Below are 19,219 nucleotides of genomic sequence, written 5' to 3'. Positions count from 1 at the left end.
GTAGTGTGCTCTAGTCAGCAGATACAGCCTAAAGAAAAGGGTAGTTATTTAAAATACCTTAAACAGCTGCATATTCCCATATGGGAAATTATTGTATCAAATTAAGTAATATAACCATTGTAATATGATAAATGGATATTCTACCCTCAAAAAAAATTGACACATTTTTTTCCAATGGAGAGAAAAATTCAAAATCCAACATAAAAATGTTCAGAATGGGCAAATCTAGAGACAGAAAGACTAATGGTTTCCTAGGGATGGGGTGTTTGGGAGATGCAACTGGGTTGAATAATGTCTCCCCAAAACTCCAAAATGTGACCTTATTTGGAGACAGGGTCTTTGCAGATGTCATTGGTTAAGATATGGTCACAATGGATTAAGAGGAGGGTGAGCTAAATCCAACGACTGTTGTCCTTATAACACCACATGAAGATGCAGAGAGACGAGACACACAGGGAAGAAGGCCATGTGAAGACTGGGGCAGTGACTGAAGTGATGTAGTTATAAGCCAAGAAACACCGACATTTGCCGGCAGCCATCAGAAGCTACAGGAGAGGCGTGGGAAGTTTTCGCCTCAGAGCCTCCAGAAGGACTCAACTCTAACAGCACCTTGATTTAGGACTTCTGGTCTCCCAAATTGTGAAAGAATAAATTTCTGTTGTTTTAAGCAACAAAGTTTATGGTAATTTGTTCCAGGAGCCATAAGAAGGTAATACAGGGAAAATGGGGAGTGACTGCTAATGAGGATGGGGTTTCTTTTTGTGGTTAAGAAAGTGTTCCAAAATTATGGTGATGGTTGCATAACTCTGTGAATATATTAAAGACCATTGAATAGTACACTTTAAATCAGTGAACTGTATGACATGTAAATTATATCTTAATAAAGCTGTTATGTACATAAAACCTTACATAAATAGAAATATATCTACCATAATCTTTTTATAATTCCTTTTTCATTTAAACATTTTTAGGTTTTAAGCTTATAACCCCCATTATAAAGAAAACAATAAAAATTTAAAAAGAAACATTGTTTCACAAGTTCAAAAAACAACCATTACCTAACACATTTAAAATGAAGAATGAACTTAGCGGTCTACTTGAAGTTTAAAAATATTTAATATTACCAGGTAAAAACATGGATGGTGACAGCTTTACATGGCTCACTCCATACATTTCATAATGTAAAAGGGCAAAACATTACTAGGAAAGAAATGAATAGGTGGGTTTGTAAAAGATTTACTGACCACATATAAGCAATTAATACAAGATGACAAATATTTAACTCAACTAAAAAACTTTTAGAGACAACTGAGGCAAATATCAATGATGTGCTCTGCTAAGGAAGAGAAGTCATGTACCTTTCTAATCTGTAAGAAGTTCAAAATGTGTAACTATCAGTGCTGTTCTAGTGACCTAGAAATTTGCTATAAGTAGCTTTCTTTTGCTAGGTAATAATTCTTATAATGATTGGATTTTATTTAACAGAGTGAGCACTGAAGAGGCATAATCCTTTTTTAACCCCTGGGAAAAAAAGTGATATAAATTAGTGATGGGTGCTAGGCTTGACATTTTGTGTTAAAAAGATGGAATTATTTAACTGGATAGAATATATTTCATGAGGAGTTGGGTACATTTTTAACTCTCAAAATGTGTTTATGAAGTTTTGTGAGATATAAGTGTATGCTTTGACTCACTCTGGCTTGTTTTTAAAATGCAATACATTTTGGCACTAAATGGAACAAATGAAGACAAGCAAAACTACGTGAGACTAAGTTGCTCCATCAGAACCGCCTATCTTTGACTTACAATTCATACTATTTCTTAGTTCTTGACTGAACAGAAACAAACAGACCTAACTACATAGCACTTCTATGATGTATGAAAATAGAATCTAGAGCTAAGATGAGGTTGCTTCTATGGTGAGTCAGTCCCCCATTCTGCCATAATCATAGTTACAAATGTGAAATTCATTTAAGAATTCATACTTTCACCAAGTGCTTATAACTTTACAAGTTTTCTTGCTAGATACGTTCTTGGTTATGTGGCCAGCTGAAATACGGTCTTTGAATTAAGTAAGAAATCCCATATAAAAGAAAATCTATTTTATAGGAATCTTACTTTACTTGAAACTTCCTTGAAAAAAACAAAACACCAAACTAAAACTTTGTAACCAAACTCTTGGAACAAAGCACTGGTGGCCATAGTTTTGAGTCTCCAGTGAGTCTTGAAGTTCACTCATTTTTCATGTTTCAAGGGTTTCTTCATTTGCTCCACAAGTATCAACAACACAAATTAAACAACTTGTTACTGGAAAAGCTCGGACTTTGGAGTTGGCGATCCATTTGTCTGTTTCAGTGTTATATTCAAGGATGTGTCCTAATCGACCCACACCTTGAAAACCAGCCAAGACATAAACTACAGAGCCGACTGCTGCACACTTCACAGTTACACCCTTCCATGGCATTGGTGAGACCATCTTCCATTCGTTTAATTTAATATCGTAATATTCCACATTGTCCAGACCACCTTCAAAAGAATAAAACGTGAACAACTACATGAACAATTCTAAGATCTCTTAAAGTAATAATTCTTTGTATTTTTTCCAAACCTTTTATTATGAAAAACTTCAAACATGTAGAAGAGTTGTCAGAATTTTACAATGAATCCTCACATATCTACCATTTAAATTCCTATTCTTACTTGAACACAACAGAAATTTAACTTAATTTTTATTTGTCATTTTAGAATCATAAATACTTATATTTATTCTATAAAATTAAAGATGTCCTATCTGCTCTGGAAAAATTAAAAAGTAGACCAGTGAAGTTTCCTTCTGATTAAGTTTGATTATAATCATTCAAATGTCCTTCTGTTTCCTTCTACCATTTATCTGTCAGCAGCTTATGAAAAACAGCAATGGATAGAGACAGAAGACGGAAATAAAGTTATTTCTTTGTTATACTTAAGTAACGATTAAAGGTACTGACTAAAATAAGCTTTGTGGAATCTTATCTATAGATAGTCCAAATTCTACATTATTAAAAGCAATTATTTAAGATTCTTTAGTACAACATTATTTAAGAAAATAAAAAGATCAAATTTACTCATTTAAAAAAGTAATACTGATATTTTCATGCAACATTTAAAAATGTTTAGGAAACACTGCCATTCAGAGCCTGGATACAAGTCCTAAAAGTTAAATTAAAAAGTTTCAAAAGTTATATTAAAGTTCAAATGTTTCTGTCACTCAATAGTTTTTTTTTTTTTTTTTTTAAATATTTATTTATTTGGCTGTGCCAGGTCTTAGTTGTGGCATGTGGGATCTTTAGTTGCGCTATGTGAACTCTTATTTGCAGCATGTGGGATCTAGTTCCCAGACCAGGAATCGAACCCGGGCTCCCTGCATTGGGAACATGGAGTCTTAGCCACTGGACCACCAGGGAAGTCCCCACTCAATAGTTCTTAAGCTAATGTGATGCCATTCCCCAGAGGGTATTTGGAAATGTGCTGAAGCCACCTGAGACTGTCACAATGACTGGTGGCTATTACCTACATTCATGGACAGAAATATTAAACGTATTACAATGTTTCATAAACTGTTAGTTCACAGAAACTATAAAAAGAAAAGTCTAATGATGTATGTGATTAATGCTTGTATCTAGATCTCAAGAAACATTTTCATAACTTAAGATAAGGAAATATCAGCAAATTCATTGCGAAAGTTGAAAAGTGAACTAACTTCACGTACCTAAGCCATTCTGACCACCCACAGCAAATATCTTGTCTTTTACAAATACCAGTCCATGATTCTTCCTGGCTTCAATCATTGGACACAGCTCAGTCCATCTGAAAAAACAAAGGAAAGTTTTCAATATACATGTTCACAAGAAGGTAAAAGGACTCATACGAATTTATAAGAAAGGTCTGTTACCCCAAGTAAGCGCTCATTTACCACTCACATATGTGTACACATGCACGCACACACACACAAATGTGCGCGTGCACGTTTGGAAAACTAGAAAACGAAAGTTTAACAGTGGTTTTCAGTAATTTATAGGTGGGGTAAATAGGGATTTTATTCCTTTCAACTCCAATAGGATATGGGAAATAGAGGATATCTGGAGACTATTAACATGTCTTTGGAAGACATCCATTTCCTATAGTTCACAATAACTTGTAAAACAGTAACAAACAAAACGGGGAAGATATGTAAGAAAATATAAGGTACTAATATGGTTTTAGTCACACATGGTTTTAATTAATATTTACATAGGGTAAGTAAAACAAATTTATCATGGGCCTCTAGCAATCAGCAAATTAGCATATCTGTTACTATTCACACATCCATCTTTAAATATACACTTAGAACTTCAGGCAGCTCCTATCATTCTGTCATGTTTAATAACTTATCAGCACGTTGCTGTGTTCACAGGCACTACTATAAAGAAAGAGATTGAGAATATAAATGTGGACACAAGTGTTGAAGGATACTAATTCACAGGTAGCAGCATTAAACACACAGACAATTTTGTTATTGTTTTCTATGAGATTCATCTCTTCTTTTGCATGTACTCCCATACAGATAACTGACATTGGTGATTGTGAAGGTGGTACCAACACACAGCTCTTAACAGCTGATATAAATCGAAAGACTCCAAACAAAAACAAAAAAAGGGCAACTTGGCGTAAGTGTAATGCTCTAATATGGTTATTTATAACTCTTCTTTTAAATAATTTATACATTTAACTTTTCAAAACATAATTATAGCATAATTATGAACTCTGAAATATCAACAACTCTTGTTGCCTTATATTTACATACTTTTGGTTTGTTTTAAAAATGGTTTGACAGTCACCACTCTCATTTTCTAAGCATTCACTTAAAGTAAGTCCTCCTGTTTTTCAGGATGAACACACGTGCTCCTCCAGGTGAAAAGACCAGCATTCAGCTCGGAAGTGGGAGAGCCAGTACTCGACCTCCACAGCCTCTCCACACAGTGAGCTGTCAAAGTGTGTTAAACAGAGTATCTGACTTGGAAAAATTCAATATACATACCCCTTTCTTCTCTAAATATGTCTATGGTATAAAATAAGAGAATGTTTTATGTACATCTAAGTCTCCTCAAGGTTTAGAATTAAGGCACTTCGTGAAGCACGCTTCCTTCCTCCTATAATTTACATGCAGAGTGTGCACTAGGTCTTTGCTCTCTCCAACCTGAGTTTAGTGTTCAGTAGCTTTCCTTAAAATTCTAACTGTGGAAACTGTGTTGTGTTGTTTCCATAGGTTTCATTTCTTAGCTTCCAATCGAACATATTCTAGTTAAAAAACACTTTAAAAATTGTCAAAATTGGGAAGAAACAGTTTTACAAAAAATACGTTGGATGGACACAACATATTAGAAAGGAAATCATTTTAGTATATAACATCTTTCACTTTGAGATTTGGATAATTATATTCACACTAGCTTTTTCACTTAGGAAAATTTAGAGAATATAGAGAATTCAAATTTAATACATAAGCTCAGTATATACAAGACAAAAGAAATGCTAAGTTGTGTAAGTTTTACAATATTCCCCAAACTGATTATATTCACCTAGTTTTAAAAAATATTGAAGTTGTAGAATTCCTTTATACTCTTTCTCTGCTACTATAAATAAGAATATATTGATTTACACCGATACTGCCTGAATAAAGATCTCAGAATTTAGAAGCCTGGAGTTCATATGGTATGGGTTCTACTCTAAGATATTTTTTTAGAAACAAAACAATAATTAGGCAGCAGAATGAATGAGATTACAGCTTTCCAACTAGTATGCTGTAATGCTTTTTGAGTATAGGATTTATGGGAGGTTAAGTAGAGATTGATATAGGAGAGAGGACAGTTGGTATATACCCTGCTCCTATGGTTTAGGACAAGAGGGGGTGGATAGATAGCTGGATGGACGGATGATGGGATTAGGATAAGGCGTATCCCCAGTGTGCCCTGGCAAGTACAAAGGTACAGTTTAAAAAAACATTGGGAAGTATTAAGTTTGATGATCTCAAGAGATTTCCTAGTCTAGACACTTAGCAAAAGATAAGTTTCAAGATAAGCTTCTTTCAATTCTATCCCTAACATGGGTGACTAGTTGAGCAAAAAATGAGAAAAGAACAATTGTAATTGCACTTTTCTTTGGGAAAGGAGTTACTGATTTTGCTTCCTTAAATCCTTCAAAAATAGGTGGGAAGCATAAATAACTGCAAATGACAATCATATTTTATAATTAAATCTTTACTCTTAATTTAATAAAAGCAATAGCTGGAGTAGAAGACTTCTATGTTTTGTAGCCTGGAAATATTTCCTAAATACAAAAATTGAGCACAAGAGTTTTGGTGCAGCTCTTTGGCATAACATTTAAGTTGAACATATTTGCCCAATAACTTGTTCTGGTAAAGGAAGAACAATCCTTTCAAACGAGCAAGTTAATTTTCTTATTGAAGGTCTTTGGATGTTTCTGACTATCAACAAAAGGTCTGACTGGAAGATCATCTGGGTTCATTTTCTTGTTAGTTAATTACGCTATACTTACCACCCCCCACTATCAATAACTAGCTCGTATCCTTTGGCTGTATTGAATGGGTTCCATCATTAATTACGAGATCAGAAAAACGGGCTAACCATTTATTTCTTTGTATTTTGCCTTTTTTTTTTTTTTTTTTGTATTTTTTTTTTGTTTTTTTTTTTTGTATTTTGCCTTTTAAAAGCAGTTATTTTACTTCCCAGTTGACTTAAGAATATTTTATTTAGGGACTTCCCTGGTGGTCCAGTGGTTAAGTCTCTGCGCTCTCAATGCAGGGGGCCCGGGTTTGATCCCTGGTCAGGGAACTAGATACCACATGCCTCAACTAAGACATGGCACAGCCCAATAAATAAGTAAATAAATATTAAAAAAAGAATAGTTTTATTTAATAAATATGAATCCAAACATACTTTAGTAAGCACAAACTCAAAAAAGACATTATACCTAGGGGTATGATTCATTAATGCCACGAACCAATACATAATATTTTTCTAATTAAAGGCAAATTTACTACTGATCATAAATTGTTTCCCCTTCTCTACACTTCCTGATCTCTCAAACAAAAATATTTTTTTTTTCCAAAAATATTTTGAGTTTGATGAATCGGTCATATTTTCTTATTCACCGACATTTATTTATTGCACAAGCAGGGATAGAAAGAGAGGGGCTCCCATGGGGTATAAGGTCAAGCCATTTCTTAAGGTGTAGAGGAAGGGTCAAGGCTATAAACATGCCCCTGACCCTAGCACATTCAAAAATCCTTCTGCTGGGTTCTTTCTGCCTTTTGACATCTTCTTCCATTGAGCTTATAGAATACAATTAATTGTGTAGTAAGAGTTTTAAACTGATACATACGTTTCTGTGGCAGGATCATAGACTTCACAGGAATTCAGTACTCGCCCAGAAACATTGTTCCCTAAACTTCCACCACAAACATAGATCAGGCCGTTGGCTTCCACCATCCCATGGCTGCAGCGCTGAGTCAGCATGCTGGGCTTTGTGTGCCAGCTTTCAGTTCTTGTATCATAGCACTCAAATAAATACAGAGCCGAGTTTCCTGTAAAAGAAAAGGACCCCATCTTGCTTAACTTAGTGTGTATGTGGGCCTGAAGTGAGTTGACTGTAGAGTTGAATCATTAATTACTGGAGGAAAGAATTTAGGGTTGTAGAGTCTTTTCTCTACTCAACAACAACAACAAAATGTAGAAATACTTTCAGAAAAAGCTATCCCTGTTTGTATAGACCTTGGAAAATATTCAAAAAAGGATCTGCTGGTGAGACATTAATTGGTAATTAAACAAACAAAAAAAGAAATTGGTTTGATTTCAAAAGATTTTCAAATTAAATAAGAAACATTATGTATGTCTTCCGGCCCAGTTATGCATGATGGGAATTAATTGAACCTCAAATGTTTATAGAGAGGGGGAAAAACACAGCTGTTTACAGATGGGAAGTCTATATCTTAAAATATGAAGACTGCTATCTGAAGAGTATCCTCAGGCTTGTCATTTAATGTTCTACAACAGCTACTGCATCATTAACAAAACTGTTCTTCCTGACTGCTCTCAGTAGTTGTGTGGGTAGGCCCTGAAGTCATGCCAGTCCATTCTTGAGTATACACTCAAAGTATCGTTATGTGTTTCTGGTGTACTTTGATTATACACTTTAACGGCAAAACACACCCATCCTGTTTTGCAACTTCTGCACATTTTAGGAGCTCAATAAAGAGTTTTAGAAATGATACCACTAAAGATCAAGTGCTTTTTTTCTTTCCCAAGAAAAACGAAGCTAGAACTTTATCAAATTATTGCTCCCCTCCCACTTTTCTGGACTTTTCTAACGCTTAAAAGCAATAACACCCTTATAAGTCTCTATCAAAACCAAAGCCTATGAAGAGTAACAGACAGAAGAAGTAATAGTCATGACTAATAGTAACTTCTTTTTAACTTTTTAAACATTTCAAATTTGGTAGATTCAGTCGGTTGACACTAAAGGGAAATATACAGTATATAGCAGATTAAAAAAAGTTACTATTTAAGTGAAAAACTGACTTAGTAAATGCTGAAGAAATGAAGTTATCTACTATACTTTACACAAAAAAGTATATCTATAAAACACTTCCTACTATATTTAGGATTTATTGTATTTGAAATATGCTGTATTAGACATTCTGTGAGAATGCTTTTAAAGAGAGGGAAAGATCACCTCTTAAGTCACATTTAGAAAATCATCATCTTTCTTGTATTCATTTTGCATCTAGTGGGAGCGGGGGGTAGAAACTTAAAACAAATAAATATGCTGACCAAGAGTAAAACAGTCTTTGGGCTAATATAAAAATCATAAAAGAAAATAAAAAGACAATGTTTAAATTCCATACTTTAGATTTACTTGGTCTTCCTAGTTTTCTTTATAAGCCCATTACTTAGCTAAAGAAATTACTTGAAAAGACGAAAGCATATAAAAGCTAGTCTGCACCTAGAATATTCATTTAGAAAAATTATTCATTTAGTAAACGAACACTAGTGGACACTTACACATTATCTGTCAATGAGAAAGGTTTTTATACCCATACCCACACCCTGTTCTGATCAATAAGCTTAAGATACCACTACCAATCATTACATTAAAAAGTTAAAGAATAGGGACTTCTCTGGTGGTCCAGTGGTAAATAATCTGCCTTCCAATGCAGTGGACACGGGTTCAACCCCTGGTTGGGCAACTAGGCCCACGTGCTTCAACTAGAGAGCCCGAGTGCCGCTAACTACAGGGCCTGCGTGCCACGACTAGAGACAGAAAACCTGCACGCCACAACTAGAGAGAAGCCCATGCACCGCAACGAAGATCCCGCATGCCGCAACTAAGACCCGACAAAGCCAAAAGAAACAAAAAAAGTTAAAGAATAAAGCAAATGAAAAAGATTATTCTTACTTTTTTCTGATACAAAGAAAGCAAAGATAATACAGATTTTAAAAGCCTGAATGTGGGTCTATGAGTAAGCCAAACTCTGAAATCTTTAAAGCAAATAATATTACGTATATAAAATGACTAATCCAGATGGCAACAATGAAGCTAAAATCCAGATGACGTCAACGAAACCGCTGTCATGACAAAAAATGGACAGTTAACGTAATCAAGGAAGTTGAAGTTCTCATAAATTACTGACTTACAAAGAGTAAGGTAAACCGTCAGGGAAATGTGCTCTAAAGTATGACAGATATGTTATTTAAATTTGTCAAAAAGTATCTGGACAAATAATACCAACTCTGTTTAAATATGAAAGCCAAGATCCTCAGCTTTAAAGCACACACAAATACTGAATAAGTCCTTACCAACTTCGGAACCTCCAGATGTATAAATTTTGCCTTCTGCAGCGCAGGCAGCAAGGCTGTCTCGAGGTGTTGGAGGGCCCAGTTTGGAATACCAGCTATCTTTAACGACATTATAGCAGTCCATTCGTTTTATGGGGAAAAGCTGAGAGCCACCCAAAATGTAAACTACATTGTCCCAAAACACGCATGCTGCGTCTCTTCGTTTTTCAAAGGGGCAGCGGATGTCTGTCCAGCTATAATCCTGTAACAGGAAAGGACAGGAAGATTTCAGTAATGGAAAACTATAATAGAAAAGGATGAAGCAAAGATATAATTGAGAACATACAAAACATAAGAATATGTTAAATTTATCAGAGTACATATAAGAATGCTTGGCTTGAGACTATTATTTAATCTTGCGTGGCTTCTTCAGAATGTTGGTTAGTCGTGTCAGAAGGCAAGAGGAAGACAGTGACGGCTTTGGGTCTTTTCTGGCTCTAAAATAAACTTTAACACATTTGTATGTATCACCACCACCCAGTCTTCTATTCCTTCTGTTATTGAGGATAACAATACAAGAAAATACTAAAATAAGCAGTTTTGTTATTTAAAGAAAGATTTTTTTTTCAAGTGTAAATATGCGCATCCCTTCTTTGCCGGATGTATAGGGATATAAAGAATCAATGGATAATTTGAAGCTTTAACTGCCGTTAACCTACTAATGTCTAAAGCCAGAAGGCATTTTGTAGACTTCTGAGAGATATTAATTTTCTGTAAATATTCAGGTGAGCCAGTATAGTCAGCCAGACTCTTAAAGCTGTGATATTATGAAATACTTGAATAACCTGAGTAGTCTGGAAACAATTTTTTTCTTCTCAATGAGAAGAAATGGGCACCTATCAGTACTTCACCATAAAGGCTGTTCACAGCACCACTGATTCCTATGTTTGATGACATCCAAGGACACCTGTGCCCTTCTTCTATGTAAATATGTGGGGGAATGCTCCCAAAGTTATAGCTTGTTGGATCCTCCCCCTATTAAAGCAAGGAAGTTACAGTGTTCCTGCTGCTTTCTGAAAATGGTTGAAAATAATTAGGGTCAGATAGAAATCCAAACAATTCCCAATCTCATCAATCAAAGCACTGTCTGTGATTTATTAATGTTGATTTCCCTTTGGGAAAATTTGATACCTATCATGCTAATGTCCTGTTTTTCAGGCATTCACTGAATTAGATCAAAGCATCATGGAACATAAGGAATGGTCTCTTAGGAAAAAGAAGAGTCCCTGATTGAGAATATCTTGATTCCTAGTGATGATAAACATTCTGCTTTTCAGGTGACCAGAGAAACAGAGCCTTAATCCCTTTCTTATTCTCAAATTAGGGTCTATGAGTCCCCCTGGGTTACTCAGTGGTATTTTTATTGGTAGGCACACAGAACTGTAGGATAAACATAACATCTTCCTGAAGCTTCAGTTTTACTCAATGGATTTGAAAAACTGAGGAAGAATATTTTAAAAATTTGTTTTCTTGGGGAAACTGTGTACCACAGAATGAAAAAAAGTAAGCGATAAAATATTCTACAGGGAGCGATACCTCAAAAGTAAACAAAATTACTCTCTTACATATTATGCAAATCTACTCATAGCTCCTACCTGACCAGGTTCATTAGCAGAGAAATACAATTTCATTAATAAGGTACTTAATTTCATTAATAAGGTAATAACTTAGTGAATCTCAAGTCTCGCCACTCTTACACCCAATTTATCTGATATTATTAGAAAGTAATAAGCAAATTTTCCCATAATTTCTAAAGACATCGTTAAGAACAGTATCTTTCTAAACTCTTCCTTAATTTCAGGATGAGAAAGTTGGTCAGATATTCTTTGAAATGGTCTCTAAGACCTGATACTCTTCAAATTAAAAAGAACTGCCCATGTAGAAGCTGGAACTAAAAGAACAATATACTATTTCTTTTAGCTAGATGAGCTTAAACACTTAGGCACTAAGATTATGAGGTTCCAAAGAATGAAATAATTTCAAAGAGGTTGGTAACAGAATAATTCTAACTTTCCAATACTACTCAAGGGTCTGAGTAGGGAATTGATGATCATAAGTCATATAGGACTTGGTTATGCTTCATATTTAAGAATTAAAATGCATTGCTCTCTCAGAACTCTAAGCCCAAGGGAAAATTGATTAGTTTGTGTGTCTGCAGTGTGTGTGTGTGTGTGTGTGTGTGTGTGTAACACGGGAATAGGCACATGTTTCTATCTACTTGCAATGTGGGCTCTGATTTCTCTAGAAGTCCTCAAGTTTTTAAATCTTTTCCAACTCTCCCAATACTGTCATTGGTCACCATACATGTTAAACACTATGCTTTATAAATACTAGCTATAAATAATATTCTCCCTAATAGTTCATCTTCTACGCAGGTAAGTGAAATGATCTTTCTTTTTACCTGGAATGCAAAATAGACTTTATTTCAGATAAAATGTAATGCTTTACATTTGGGCTCATTAAATATACCTGTCAGGTGTTAAATGCACCTATGTTTGAGCATATCTGCCTTTGGTTGTACGCAGGGGAGCTTATGGTCTTTTTTTTCTGTGTGTGTATGGGCCAACCTCCCTTGGAAATCTACCCAATTCCCTCAATCTACCCCACATCCAAAATAGAGTACTGAGAATGTGATTTAACGTTTGCCCTTTAATAACTTATTACACTACCTAGGAGATGTGTGTAGTTGAAGAAGCAAGCAGAGAGGGGAAAAAAACAGATGGGAGGGCTTCCCTGGTGGCGCAGTGGTTGAGAATCCGCCTGCCAATGCAGGGGACACGGGTTCGAGCCCTGGTCTGGGAAGATCCCACATGCCACAGAGCGGCTGGGCCAGTGAGCCACAATTACTGAGCCTGCGCGTCTGGAGCCTGTGCTCCGCAACAAGAGAGGCCGCGATAGTGAGAGGCCCGTGCACCGCGATGAAGAGCGGTCCCCGCACCGCGATGAAGAGTGGCCCCCACTTGCCGCAACTAGAGAAAGCCCTCGCACAGAAACGAAGACCCAACACAGCCATAAAAAAAAAAAACAACACACAGATGGGAAGTCAGGCTTGTCAGCTCAGTGGATATCTTTGCCAGGTCTTATTCTAGTCATGGGACCACTCCCAACCTGGGGCCTGTAGGTGGAGGAAGAATTACTTATGGCTCCCAGCACTCACAGGCTACAGGGCAAGCTAGAGGGGCATGGAGCTTTCATGTTAGCAACAGACGGATGAATAGCACTAGAGTCACAGTGTACGTGTGTGGGCAGGAAATTGTTACCCTAAAAATATAATTTAATGCAGTTTTTATTGAGTACCTATTCCAGGCAAGGTTCTATGCTTAGCTGCTGAGAAGATATGAAAATGAGAAAACCGGAAAGCTTAGAAAAAACACAGGTAGAAGGATTTCTTAAGTTCTGACACATCACCCATGTATGCATCCACACATATATATGCAGACATGCCCATGTATAAAGTCCTGTCTTTCCTGGTCCCAGTCAGCCTTTCTTGCCTCTGCTGTGATATATCACATTCTAGACGTTTTTCAAGCTCAACACTCCTTTTCTTTTTGCAAGCTTCCCTCAGATTTCCTTTTTCTGAATCCCCACCACACTGAAGTCTGCAGTTGATGACTGAGTACGCCATTACATCTTGTCTTGTGTGACTTTTCAGCTGTAGGACACTGCTACAGGAAGTGAAAGTGAAAGCCCTTCTTGAGTTGAAGGGCTGTAATATTTTTCTCCAAATGCCTTAGGGTAAAAACATCAGCCTGCTATTTTCCTTGAGAGTAAGGATTGATTTTATACAATCTCTATTCTGAAAACACATGAATCCTCAAATAATAGAAACACTACAGATGTAAATTTTAATAATAATCAAGAAAACCAAAATGCAAAGTGAAAGAAACTTTTTATTTTTAAGACTTGAGAACTTTATTTTGCATCATTTTGAGAGAAAATCAAGCAAAGCTAGGGGAGAGAGGAGGTATATGCCAGATGCCACAACATTCCTAGAAGTAGTTTCATGAAAAGTACATCAAAACACTGTGGCTTATAAAAAAGAACAAAATAATGCCATTTACAGCAACATGGATGGACCTAGAGATTGTCATACTGAGTGAAGTAAGTGAGACAGAGAAAGGCAAATATATGATATCACAAATATATGATATCCACATATAATGTAGAATCTAAAAAAAGGTACAAATGAACTTACTTACAAAACAGAAATAGAGTCACTATTACAAATAAATGATAATATTATATATCCTTATGAGGAATACTCCACAGCCCTTCAAAAGGATGGTATTTTCATTGACATGAAAGTACCACCACAATATAAATGCTGAGAGAGTAAAAAAAAAGTTTTTGTAAAATAGCACGTATGGCATGATCTCACATATATAAAGTGAGAACACTGGGGACTTCCCTGGCAGTCCAGTGGTTAAGACTCCGTGCTTCCACTGCAGAGGGCATGAGTTCGATCCCTGGTCAGGGAAGCTCTGCATGCCGCAAGGTGTGGCCAAAACAAAAAATAAATAAAAAATAAAATTAAAAAAATAAAAAATTCTAAATTACAAAAAAAAATGAGAGGACTGGAATGATGTTCACCAACTATTGATGACTGTCTGTTATGCTGGGAGCACTCTGGCTTTCTCCTTTTTATCTTGCTATGTTTGAATTTTCTACAATGAGCATATATTATTTTTTTTAAACAGAAAAAGTAAATACAACAACCAGGCAAGTAGTACCAAAAGTATGGTACAAAGAAAACAACTTTTCACGTCAGATGCTTATAATAGTACTAAATGTTTTAACAGAAATGTGGACTTAAAACTAATTTAAGTTAAGGCTTTAAAAATTTAAACACTTAAATAGCTATTATACTACGTGGCTGAATTTCAACTATAAGACAGATCAGAAACAGTCTTTGCCTTCCTTCCAAATAGCACACTATTAGGGCACTCTAGTTTTTCAGAAGTGAACACTTGATTGTGCTTGATTTCCTAGGCTGTACCCACTTTGAAATGCACTCATTTTCAATGGGATCACACAGATATTTCTGTAAACATATTAACCTCCCAAAGTCCAGAAAGAGATTTAATAATCAGCCATTGGAAGAAAATACTCTTGTAACTTAAGTTCTTCATAAAACATAGCATCACAGCTAGAAAAAAGGCTTCAACAGTTGGCAGTGGGTGGGCAGGGCGTGACTGTGCTACTGTAAGCTGCTAGATAAACTCAGGAACAGTGAACATATCAACAGGCAGTTCCCAGCTACTGATCAGTTAAAACTAGCAAGGAGTGGGAAGTGAGGCCAGACACCAGCTCAAAGGGAATTACTAATTAAGAATCACTACTGTTTTATAAAGTCACAAAATGTTCTCCCCCCTCCACTCTCAAACTAAAACCATACCACCAAGACACACAACTAAAATCTACTCAGAAATTTAAGTGAGATGAAACTCAGTTCAAAAGTGAAACCTGATATGAATATTATGCTCAATATCAGCTCTTGTGCTTTCAGTAAAAAATACATGAAATAGCAGGGGAGCATCTCTGTGCTAGCACCTTGCCAGATATCTCAATGACAAGATTTGCCTTTAGATGAACTTTGACGTGTAATTTTTTATCTTGGCACAGAAAGCCATATTATACTTTAAATGATTATCTCAAATCTCAAAATGCAGTAACATACCCATTTAATAAAACGTTCTCACCAATGGGACAAACATCAACTCTGTCTCAGATGTGTACAGTATAGGAGATAATGCACCCAGTCAGGGGGTTTGGAAGAGTTAGGCAGGGGGAAGAAAAAAACAAAATGGAGATGGTAAGCCTTTTTACATTTAAATATGGGAAAATGAGAAAAACTTAAGGATGGCAGGGAGAAAGAGACTCAGTGAATGAAGATCAAAGAGTCAAATGAACATAACTGATATTCACGCAAATCCTAAGATTTAAACCTTCTGTTAATAGACCAGAAAACTGAAGTTCAGAAAGGCTGACTTGCCTAAGCTCCTATACCTGGACTTGAAATGCTCTTTCTACAAAACAGCTGCTTTCTTTTAGAAATAAAGGAAGGAAGGAAGGAAAGAAGGAAGGAAAGGAGGGAGGAAGGAAGACAAGACAAGGGACCAAAAAAAAGGTCTCACAAAAGAAAAAAGACCAATGGGTGAGTCCTTCAGTTCTTCCACCTATATCTAAATTCTTTTTTTTAAAGCAAAAAGTTAGACTCCATTCAGTTAAATAATACTTTGTATGCATTTTATGAAAACTTTTAATACTCATACTTATCAAACCAAAAAGATATATTCATACTTAGGACTCAATATATTCTTTTCTTTCTCTTTCTTCCTATCTAAACTCTACCAAGTAAGTGTCCCTCAAGAAAACTTCCATGGGGCTTCCCTGGTGGCGCAGTGGTTGAGAATCTGCCTGCCAATGCAGGGGACACGGGTTCGAGCCCTGGTCTGGGAAGATCCCACATGCCGCGGAGCAACTAGGCCCGTGAGCCACAATTACTGAGCCTGCGCGTCTGGAGCCTGTGCTCCGCAACAAGAGAGGCCACGATAGTGAGAGGCCTGCGCACTGCGATGAAGAGTGGCCCCAGCTTGCCGCAACTGGAGAAAGCCCTCGCACAGAAACTAAGACCCAACACAGCCATAAATAAATTAATTAAAAAAAAATGCATTGAGTTTGGGGGACATATATCTAATATTTAAAAAAAAAAAAAAAAAAAAAAAAGAAAACTTCCATGAAGCTTCCATGGACAAATTCAACCCAGGGGAATCTCTTCTTTTCAGACCACCAAGGCTGTCATTACCTATCCCATACCGGGACTTTTAATTGGCTACGTTCAGGGGCAGCTTCACCAACCTCAGCCTCTGTGTTCTCTAATTGCTTCAAGCTTGTATACATCTCATACACTTTGCGTTTGACTCCTTCATAATCCCTGCTGCAGTCCAACCCCCAAATTTCAAATTCTAGATGAACTGTCATACTGGTAATATATGACAAAATATTTGTTCAAACTGCAGTTTATAACCAGCTAACTGTACAGTATGCTATGGTACAATCTGCTATTGTTTATAGCAACTGAGGTTAGCTTTCTCTTATACTGATCGCCAATTTTCAAAGAATATCACAAGAAACCTATCTGAACATGATTTAATACTTCTAGGATAAAAGATCTTACTGTGCCTTTGGGTCATCATATGAACAATTACCAAAGGCGGCCAACAGGAATTTTTGAATGACATGGCATAGTAAGTATTTATTTCACTCCCTGGTGATTTCCCTCAGCCTCTTACCCCCCCAGCCCTGCATTTATGTAGCCACTACCCTCCAGCTAATTCCAGGATGACAAGAGTCCTTTAAAACACCACCACACAGATTCATCATCCCTAGTCTCCTTATCCCTTCCCACCTGTGGCCCTCAATCAAATACCTACAGCTTTGTTTCTGCCCTCTCTGTCCTTTAAGGGGACTGATCTGTTAATTTACAATAATTATGGCTGGCTGTGGCTTACAGAGAGTCTGAAGTCATCCCTCTCTTGGTGAGTCGTATTTTCACTGGGGTTTTTTGCAGGCACAGTGACTAAACACAAAAGGAAACTGATCCCTGAAGGTGGGAACTTCAGGTACTGCACCTCTGTAGGGTACAAGGGCTGTGAGGTTGACTTTACAACAAAACTACAAAAGTGTGTTATGGAGATGCTTGAAAACAAAACAAAACAGAGGCTCTCAATATTCCTATTTTGGAAGACATTCTAGGAAGGCACTCTACTGAGAATTTACCTCAGAATGTGTTCCAATCTCTTCTACTTGAGTGTGAGGACCACCTGTCTAACCAAACTGCCTGCAAACAATCAGGTATGAGGAATACTTATTGTGCATAAGCGGCAAAGAACGCTGATTTTTACCACCGGCGCCTGTTATACTGACCACTAAGGAAGCTTAAGGGATACCCATGTTGACCCACACTTGCATTCCAGCAACATCAGTCCCTGTGGGACACAGCTATAGGTCCAAACCACCTGGGATTACTGCTGTCCATTTTGGATATTTTGTTCTTACAGGTGCCCCTGATCATTTTAGCAGCACTCACTCTTTGACTCCAGTACACTGCTCCTACAACACTCTTCTGCTGGTGACAAATACTACTGATGCACTCTTACAAAAGCTTCATTAATTTTTTAATGTAACACCATTTTCCTATAAGGTTTACACTTCTTTTACACACCGGTCTTTTAAAATCACATGCAACGTATAACTGCCAGTTTCCACCCTGATGACAGTGTAGGACTGTCTCCTTAGTGAAGGCCTGTTTAAGAGGGAAGGTAGCTATGATACTGTGAGAAAAGGCACTGTGATACCTTTAGTAAACAATATTTCCAAGAGGAAAATGTGTTTTGTGTTGAAAGTAACTTCACTTCTTTTGATTTAGGGTCCACCTATATTTAAATCCAGTCCTATAAAACCAACTGACAAAATTGCTTATGGGGCTTCCCTGGTGGCGCAGTGGTTGAGAGTCTGCCTGCCAATGCAGGGCACACGGGTTCGAGCCCTGGTCTGGGAAGATCCCACATGCCGCGTAGCAACTAGGCCCGTGAGCCACGATTACTGAGCCTGCGCGTCTGGAGCCTGTGCTCCGCAAGAAGAGAGGCTGCGATAATGAGAGGCCCGCGCACCGCGATGAAGAGTGGCCCCCACTTGCCGCAGCTGGAGAAAGCCCTCGCACAGAAACGAAGACCCAACACAGCCAAAAATATATATATAAAAAAAAAAAAAAAAAAAAGCTGTACTTTAAAAAAAAAATTGCTTATGAAATATTATATAAAGTTATACTGGTTCATTCATCCTCACAAACTTGACTACCCACATTGCGCCAGACACTAAGCTCAGTGATGAGTCTACTTCAGAGTTTTAAGTAGGGAAAGGTACTAGGAGGGAATTCCCTGGCGGTCCAGTGGTTAGGACTCTGTGCTCTCATTGCCGAGGGCCTGGGTTCAATCCCTGGTCGGGGAACTAAAATCCCACAAGCCCCCGCGGTGAGACCAAAAAAAAAAAAAAAAGAGAAGAAGAAAAGGTACTCGGGGGAAGAACCCGATGGTTCTATAAAATATGGTACCATACGGTTTTCTGCCTTTGCAGTTTACAGGGTCTAGTCCTCACTCCGCTTGTCTTACTCCTTGTTTGGTTTTGCCAGGGAATATGCAGAATCCCTTTTTCTCTAGAGTCTCTAGTCTCCTTTTTTTTTTTTTTTGGTTGTGTTGGGTCTTTGTTGCTGGCCACAGGCTTTCTCTATT

The 19,219-nt window shown here is 37.0% G+C and overlaps 1 protein-coding gene across 4 annotated transcripts in view; it reads right to left on the bottom strand.

Moving 5' to 3' along the window:
* Positions 1-1,097: 1,097 nt before the first annotated feature.
* KLHL7 (kelch like family member 7) overlaps positions 1,098-19,219 on the bottom strand; it is a 57,301-nt gene continuing 39,179 nt past the window's right edge. For all 4 annotated transcript variants that reach the window (XM_057549697.1, XM_057549699.1, XM_057549700.1 and 1 more), the window contains 4 exons: positions 9,891-10,131; positions 7,417-7,618; positions 3,749-3,846; positions 1,098-2,526 (listed from right to left, as the gene is read on the bottom strand). In XM_057549697.1, the coding sequence (XP_057405680.1) occupies positions 2,243-2,526; positions 3,749-3,846; positions 7,417-7,618; positions 9,891-10,131 (825 nt within the window). In that variant the 3' untranslated portion in view covers positions 1,098-2,242. The remainder of the gene's footprint in view (positions 2,527-3,748; positions 3,847-7,416; positions 7,619-9,890; positions 10,132-19,219) is intronic.

This window comes from Balaenoptera acutorostrata, chromosome 7 (assembly GCF_949987535.1).
Source record: "Balaenoptera acutorostrata chromosome 7, mBalAcu1.1, whole genome shotgun sequence".
Lineage (NCBI taxonomy): Eukaryota > Metazoa > Chordata > Mammalia > Artiodactyla > Balaenopteridae > Balaenoptera > Balaenoptera acutorostrata.
This window is presented reverse-complemented; position numbering and strand designations above follow the sequence as displayed.